Source organism: Apium graveolens, chromosome 5 (assembly GCF_009905375.1).
Source record: "Apium graveolens cultivar Ventura chromosome 5, ASM990537v1, whole genome shotgun sequence".
In the NCBI taxonomy this organism is placed as follows: domain Eukaryota; kingdom Viridiplantae; phylum Streptophyta; class Magnoliopsida; order Apiales; family Apiaceae; genus Apium; species Apium graveolens.
Genome location: NC_133651.1, coordinates 148,171,345 through 148,180,412, shown reverse-complemented (window position 1 = coordinate 148,180,412; position 9,068 = coordinate 148,171,345). Strand labels below are relative to the sequence as shown.

Sequence of the window (9,068 nt, the reverse complement as noted above, 5' to 3'; positions counted from 1 at the left end):
TTCCAGTTAAGTCCTGATTTGTCCTATTATTCAAGATCTGAAAACTAAACACAATTCATTATTAGACATGACATCACAAATATATCTAACACTTTCTCCTCCTTTCCCTTTCTCAATTCCATTTCGTTTCCCCCACATGAACCAAACGCCCCCTTAAGGATATAAAACCTATATTTATAAATATGAGGTTAATAATTAACATATAGATGGTTTGAGTGGTCACCATATTCTCCAAGTTCTCCATACTTGAATTTTGACCGATCACCATCAAGGATTGTTCAAGATCAAGTCTTATAGCATTGTAGTGAATAAAAACGAGGTACCTTTCAGTGACATCATGATTACGACAATATTTAAACTCATCCATCATCCAATTGTTATAATTTTCTTTGTTGAAAGTTGAAAAAAACCAGTGGCTTAACCAATGGATGTGTAACTGAAATCGCCATATCATTGAAACAGTGGACAGTAAAGTTCCCATACCCATAATATTCAAAAACAACAACATAAAACATTTTTAAATCTTAAAATCTCATTAATTCTTGAAGTCCGCAAAATTTCTTTCTATACTTATCATAATTCGCGTTACAAACAATTGTCTTGTACTTTATGTGTAATTGGGAATGAAGTTTACTCCGAAATCTATCAATAAAACTAGATGGAACCCTCTGCAATTTTCGAAAGATAATGCAGTCAGGTACAATAAAACTCCAGCTTCTTAATAACGTTTAAAAACAAGCATTCAATCACTTACAAATGCTCCATCCTCATCTCTCTCGACATTTGCAGAAACAAAGCTGGCTAACGGTTTTCGTCCTCTACCTACATGTAACATTGATTAATCAATTTTACCTAAACTTTACATTCAGTTTTCCAGAAGCAATGAAAAAAATTGTTTGACATATCACCCATATCCCAGTCAATATTTCATGAGTCGTGCTTTCTCTTAACTTCCTGAACATTCAAATTTATAACTCAATCCAAAATAGGATATATATAAATCTGGTTCAATTGTGATCAATCTACCAACTCTAACAACTATTGTAGTAAACCATGAAATCAATTCATTATCTATATGACTCGCAACTTACACATGCAATCAACATCAGTACATGAAATACTCTTATGCATACAAATTTTTCATTATATACACTGAAATATTAGATTTGGATCATAATCAAAGTCTTGATCAAACAAATCAACATAAATCTTTAAAAAAAAGTGATGACAAGTACATACATAGAAGAATCTGCTTACTGACCTCCATAAACTTTTTGTAATCTTTTGATCTAGTTAGTTGCTCTGCGTGAGTTGTCGTAGGCGTCATCGATCCTCCTGATTTGTCGAGCCGTGTTCTCCGTGTTCTGTTGGCCGTTATCACTATATTTTTTAGACTCAAACTGATAAAAATATGTTGGGTATATAAATTACCTACTCTTAAAATATAATTCTAATTTTTTTAAAAAAATAAATCAAAATAGTAAAATTCTAAATATTGAAATTTGATAAAGACTATTAAAATAAATTTTACAAAATATCATCAAAATAATAACAAAATTAAATTCATTTACATTTAAATTCTTATATACTTATAAATGAATAATTATCACATTTTATAAAATAATTTCCATTATAAAAAAATAACCAACAAATATCGAAGATACACATAGTGAGATTATTTAAATCTTTCATTAATTAAATAATTTATTCATTTGATAATTACATCATAAAACTGTAGACATTGCAAAAGCAATATATGTCATATGAAAAAATGTGAAACGTCGCTGCTTTTTTTACGAACAAAACATAAAATTAGTTAATTATGTTTAAATAAAATTTCATATCACCACGTTACATTAAATTTAAACTTATTTTTTCAAAAATTGAAAATTAGTGAGCGCGCGTAGTGCGGGCAAAAATCCATAGTCAATACTAATACTTGTATGTTATGTTGATTATAATGTAGGTCTATGATATGAATGGTGCTAAAAACTTGTACATAAATTGTGACCGGACTGGGAGACAATTATACGATGAGGATGTAGATGAAGCAATTAACAAGCCTTTAATTTTGTTTTAATTTTTCATTATTAAAGTTGTTAAGCTTAGCATCATCACTAATATCAATGTAAAAGACTTTTCAATAAATAATACTATATTGTTTGTTGGATTTTTGGATTTTGCTATGATTTACCAATTAAATTTGGTGTATGTTAATGAAATCTAAAGATCATGCCTAATTATTTTTTAAAATTTTGTGTTGCAGTGGAGAGTAAATTGGTTGCTATATATTTCAAATTTGTTAACAAAATTTGTTGCAATTAATTCTTAATATGTTGCAAATCAATGAACATAATTTGTTACTTTACATGTATAACCGTAACAATTATCAAAAAAAAAAGTTGTAAAAAAATATTGACATACGAAGCCTGTGTATTGTAATGCTATTACATTTGTTGTTGTATATGTAAAGATGTTGCTATAAACCGAATTTATAACTATTTTAAAACTCTTGGCAACGACACCAAATGTTAAACCTGATTTTTCAGTATACATTTTTATAGTCTCTATTACAATAGATTTGTGTCGTATAATAACATTTTTTTACGGTTGTTATAGGTAATTTATGGTATAGTGATTTTTTAAATTTTTAATTAATGATCTTTATTATATATAGGTTTTTAGCCTTAGTTATCATATTTTGTGTCACGTAAAATGACTTATTATGTCTAAGCAAATGCCATACATGATAACTTTTGACCATATATTGTGATATTTATGAGTCGTTAATGACTAGTTATGTTATAGTGACTTTTACTTTCTGACTAATCAAATGATTTTTCTTTGGTTAAAATATTTATTTTTATTTCTAATTTAATTTTAATATATTTATTTTATTGAGAATTATTTTCCTAGTAGTTTTATTTTTGTAAATATTATTTTAAATTCCTCATAATTAATATACTATAAGATTCTATTTATTTTTTACTCGGAGTGCTAGGGACAAGTGAAAAATCTATTGACATATAAAGTATAAAACTCAGATGGACCTCTTTTCTGTAAATCAGATAAGTCTGTTTTATTAGTTTTTTCTAGGGAGCGTTTTTTCGGAATTTAAGATTTTATTTTCTAAACTTTCGGGATATTCACTCATTACCTTTGGTTAAGTTATACTCCCTCTGTTTTTAAATATTTGTCATGTGACTTTTTTTGTACGTAGTTTAAATAATAATTTTTTAAAATTTATTTTTCTAAATTTTAGTATTAGTTATAAATTTTTATTCAGCCAAATTAAATTTGAAAAGTTATTTTACTAGCCGATCAAAACACTTTGAGACGTGTGCAGAAAAGTCAAACGACAAATATATAAAAACAGAGAAAGTAAGCTTTACTTCCTCCGGCCCAAAATACAAGTCCGTTTAACTTTTTATACATACTTTAAGGTGTATAAAAGTCATAACTTGACATACTTTTATCTAAAAAAAAAATTATTGAATTAAAATTTAATATATATGCTTTTATTCAAAAAAAAATTTAAAAATAATTTGTAGAGCTATTCTTCTTATTTATCTCAAAATACCCGTAAAAAGTCAAAGGACTTGTATTTTGGGATAGACGGAGTATAAAACAAGAGGAACTCTTTACTGCATACTCTCTTCGTCCCAAAATATCTTACAATACAAATTCCTTTCACTTTTTACGTGTAACTTAAAATGTATAAAAGTCATAAAATTCTGCATATTTTTTCTAATTTTTTTTTCTTCAATTAAAATTTAATTATTCAAAAAAAAATGATTTGGAGAGCTTTTATTTTTATTTAAAATATATGTAAAAAATTAAAGAGACTTATAATTTGAGACGATGGAAGTAATATTTTGATATAATTTTCTTGATGATAAGTATTTCTTTGACTAATGAAAGAAAATGAAGAAAAAGAATGCATGCATATTTATTGAGCATTGAATTTCTCATCGGGGTTGTCAATATATTTTCATCCCTTTCGAGATTACTAAATGCTCTTATCCTTAAAAATTTAAATGCGAGCAGTGTGAGCAACCTGGTGTACTCGCATACTCAACAATGGTATTGTTTCTACAAATATTTATAAAAATGATAGTATTTTTATAAAAAAAATATTTTTGATTTTAGATATTTTTCAAAAAAACCCGTCATATTAACTCATAAATTATGTAAAATGATAAAATCATCAAAATACTTTTTAACTAATTTCGCTTTAAAGTTTTTGACTCTATAATTTATCATTTAATTTTTTAAAAATTGATATGTATCTTTTTTGGCAGGACTCCATTCAATATATACGGTGTGTCGTGTGTGCAAACTACGAACATCCAGAATGATCATAAGTAGAAAATAAATAAAGGGTACATGAATGAAATCTGAGGAGGCTCAGTAACTTTCGGGAGCCCCATTAAAAACACACACACACACACACAAAAACCCACCCCTCAATTTTCATTCATTTTTTGACATAAAGTATGTCAGGCAACGAGGATAATGGCATGGAAGACAGTAATGGTGATTCTTTCGGCAAGGTCAAACAAAGGTTCAAGGATCGAACCAAGGTTGCATCTTTTTATTCATTTCTTGCTCCTTTTTGATATAATATTAATACCCTCTTATTGGTTTTGTTTATGTTTGTGTTTGAATGATTTTGTTGATTTTGGTATTTTAGAAAGTTGCTGAAACCAAGGAGATGTTGTCAAAGCAAGCAGTTAAAAGCAGAGAGATGTTGTCCAAACAAGCTGTTAAAAGCAAAGAGCTGTTGTCTAAACAAGCTCATAAGATTGCCAAACAGGCCGAGGAACATGAACGTTTCATCAATAAGGTTGTTTTTCCCTTTTGCATCTTGCATACACATAACTTTGTATTTTCATATATTGTTTGTGCTTTAGCTTTTGGTTTAGGCATGTATAAATATTTTATGATTGTGGTCTATAAACCAACTATTGTGCTTGTATAGTTGAGGAGGGTATGTCGAATGCAATGTTTATCGAGTTTGTTTCCATAAAGATCCTGATTTTGGCACTGGAATTGTGAATGTGTGATTCTGATGTGTTATTATCTTTATTATATGCTAGTATAGTAAAGGGTCTCTATTGATTTTAAATGATGTTGAGTGATGGAGTTTTTATTGAAGTTGTTCTGTTTGTAGGTGACTCATTTCCTGGGAGTTATTGCATTTGGAACTTTTTGCTTTCTTTTGGGTGCAAGTAGGTACCAAGACACTTTCTTTCAGTGGCTGAATAATAAATGGAAGTTATTTATAAAATCTTTGTTGTTTGGTTGGTTGTACTGTTTATTAGGACCTCAAGACATCCGCCACGTGTACTGCTTGTTCTACCTCATCTTTGTTCCCCTTCGATGGATCTATTACCGATACAAAAAATGGCATTATTATCTTCTGGTAAGTTATTTAATTTTAGGCTGTTTCCATTTGTTTAATTGATCCATTTATGTGTTAAGTGTTGTTATTTATTAATAATCGATTGGTGGAATTTACTTTACCGAGGGATGCCTGTTTGTAGGATTTTTAATCCGAGTAGTAGTTATATAGTTATACTCTTCTTCGGTTATTTTCAAATAAAATGTCGATATTTGCATAGATCCACTGCTGATCGATCTGTCATTTTAATAATTCTCGTGTAAACTTGCACTTATGACATAGATCTGTTGTCAAACAGAGTACTTTTAAGTTTTAATTCATAATTTGAAAATTTTTATTTTTTAAGTTGATTTCACGAGACTTTTCTTGTTTGTATCTTTGATGTTTCACATTTTTAGCTGTGGTCCCCCAACTTTTTGGTGGTTTGAGCTCCTTAAAATCTTTTGTTACCCAAGTCCACAATCTTCCTCCCCGACGCACCACTCTTCTTTTAGGCTATCTTTGATTGAAGGGATTTTACCAACTGTTTGTAGCTATAAGAATATATATACATATATTCTAATTAATGAGGAGGAATGCTATAAGATTATTACCTTACACCAATATTTAATATCATACAATTTCACTCTTCTTTTCTAATAAAGAATGGCTTTTCTTGATAATAATGCAGGATTTTTGCTACTATGCTAATACAATCTTCTTGATCATGCTTCTGTTTTATCCTGAAAATGAAAAGCTTTTCATGGTGACCTTCTCATTTGCTGAGGTAAACAAATGAGCTAAATTCAGACACTAAAGCAAATAACCTGTTTTCTTTCTTAACACCATTCCTACCAATTGCAGGGACCGCTTGCATGGGCATTGATTGTTTGGCGTTGTAGCTTAGTGTTTAGTTCTGTCGACAAATTAGTAAGCGTCCTAATACATCTTCTACCTGGTGAGTGACGCCTCTTGTTTTGACTTTTGGGTTGTTAGTTATGCTGATGGCAGTTATTATCAAACAAGGCTATTACCTAGTTCTATCTTGTAGCTTAAGCTTTCACAATTTCAACTTCAAACGATTCAGCCTCTTGTTTTGACTTTTGGGTTGTTAGTTATGCTGATGGCAGTTATTATCAAACAAGGCTATTACCTAGTTCTATCGTGTAGCTTAAGCTTTCACAATTTCAACTTCAAACGATTCACCCTATTATATACATCCTTTGTGCACCTTGAGTATTGCAAAATTTGTAATTAGTTTATATTTTGCCTTCTGATTTTTTTAAACATGCTAACTTTAAAGGTATTAGAACAAAATATCTTTTTATTTCTGTTGTTACCTATTATTATGTCGTGTTGTATTGCCCTTCTCGTTCTTGTTTGGTTCCTTCTAAGAAGTAAAGACAAAAATTGATGGATAACCACTTTGTTGCAAAAACTTCTACCTTCAAGATGTTTCTCATACAATTTTTGCTAATTACACTTTCACGTGATGTGGACAAATTATGGACAGTTTGCCTGTACGACAATAATGATTTCAAGCTGAGTTTAGAAGTGCTCTTAACAATTTAAGAGGAAGTACCTTCAAAATGTTGTCTTTGACTCTGCTTTCAAAGTTCATGATGCAATCACACAATACATATTAATAGGAGAACTTTAAGAGGTTAAATCATATGCTGTATCCCTGTCTCTAGAACTTGTCAGTAGTCTTGTCATACCCGTTTATTGAATAAGCCTGAAGATTAAATGGGATCTTAATGAAACAAACAAATATATTGGTATATATTAGTTGTGAATAGGTGTCACATCTCTACTCAGTTTAACTTCTGGGTAAATCTTATGGTAAGTATTAACTTTAAAACTATGTAAAGTTAAGTGTTTGGTCAAAATTCATACGTTACAGCTGCTTAAACTTTACTGGCCCTTATCTTTTATTTTAGGATTGGTATTTTTCACAGTCCGGTGGTGGGATCCAGCGTTCTTCGAGGCTATGCATCCTGAAGGGACAGTTCGAAGAGCTTCATGGCCCTATGTAGAGGACAGATCTTATCTGTGGTCCTGGCTCTTCGTTGTCCCATTGGCTGCTTACAGCATATGGCAAGTTCTCTACTTTCTGATTGTCAATGTCCTTCGTCATCAGAGGCTGTTAAGAGATCCTGAGGTCATGACTTCTTACAGGTTTGAAGCCTATTCTGAAGCCATCTCATAATATGTTTTATTTTCTCTATACTGGATAAAGTTAGACCTTGCTGCTTAATTTTGTTCTTTTGCACTTCATGCACTTGCCTCGTACTATCAATTCTTTGCTCCGTCATTCTTGGCTCTCTTTCGAATAAGGAAATACTTTATTATCAAAATTTCAAGAAAATGTTCAAAGCTATGCTTTTTCATGCATGCACGACACTTGTGACCCTCTCAAATTTTTCCGAGGACATTATAATTTTCCAAGTGAGCCTCTCAATCAGATAGAAAAGCCTTCTATGAATTTTTGAGAAATAGACTTTTTGTTCTCAATTTCCTTTTCTTAGCTTTATTATATTTTTGTGCAACTTAGGAGTTACGAGTGAATTGTGACTGTTTGACAGGGAGCTCTCTAAGAAAGCACAGAAAGCAAACAACTTATGGTGGCGATTAAGTGGTTTACTTGGTGATCAGAATCGGATGTTTATGTATATCCTCCTCCAAGCAGTGTTCACCGTGGCGACCATGGCACTGACGGTGCCTATATTCTTGTCATATGAACTGCATTGTATATTCCAAATTCTCAAAGTTTCTGCGTCTGTATGGAATGGAGGAAATTTTCTGTTGGAAGTAATGCCAAGACAGGCAGTTTTGAAGGAGAAAAAAAAATCAGGGATGCAGCCAATACAAACTCAAGAAGCCCAATTTTTAGCTGCACCAGTTCCAGCTGAAGCTCCTCCAACAACAGTGGATGGCGTTGCAATGGCTGGAACCCCATTTTAGTAGTTGAGCAATGCTTGTAAAACTGTTTGTATGCCATGTGAAGAAAGCTGCATGTAGCTAATCTTAATATGTAGGTCTCAGGTTTTGTAATTGACTGTAGTGGTTTGAGTTCGTGTTCTTAAATTACAGAATTAGGAGTCCTACTTTTAGGTGAAATTTAGTCTCTCTGTTGAGTGTTTTTAATATTAACCCTAGATGATGATGTCATGCAAGATGTTTTGTAGATTGTATTGTCCACTCTGATTGTACAAGAACATGCACTTTGTCCTTGGAATTAAACCATCAATAAAGTGTTAGCTTCTTTTGAATGCACATTTTGTATAGTTGTAGATAGGGCTGCAAATGGGTTAACCAGCAAAACCCGATCTAACTCGACCCCAAAGTGAGCCATTTAAATCATGGGTTAGTTGGGTTATTTTTTACTTGGACCGTTTATAATTGGAATTTTACCTATTTAAAATCCTAAATCAACTCGGTCCGATTTTTTATTAAGGCCAGCCCATTTTAAATTTATTACACCCCGGCCCATTTCAATTCCAATACATCCCTAACAAAAAAACCTAAAAAAATATTTATATGCTAATAATTTCAGTATATAACTTATAATATTAGCAGTTTTACTCCTCACCTTGCAAATGCTTGAAACTACCTTGCAAATGCTTGAAACTATATAATTTATACAATCAACCTTATAAAGTTCTACTTGAAGTTAGAAGAAAAC

At 31.0% G+C, this 9,068-nt stretch overlaps 1 protein-coding gene across 1 annotated transcript; it reads left to right on the top strand.

Moving 5' to 3' along the window:
• Positions 1-4,343: 4,343 nt before the first annotated feature.
• On the top strand, positions 4,344-8,659 carry LOC141724563 (glycerophosphocholine acyltransferase 1-like). The gene is made up of 8 exons (XM_074526739.1): positions 4,344-4,583; positions 4,694-4,846; positions 5,174-5,231; positions 5,325-5,425; positions 6,075-6,170; positions 6,248-6,341; positions 7,324-7,561; positions 7,969-8,659. Exons 1-8 carry the CDS (start codon positions 4,497-4,499, stop codon positions 8,345-8,347), a joined length of 1,206 nt encoding a protein of 401 aa, XP_074382840.1. The 5' UTR covers positions 4,344-4,496; the 3' UTR covers positions 8,348-8,659.
• Positions 8,660-9,068: the final 409 nt, after the last annotated feature.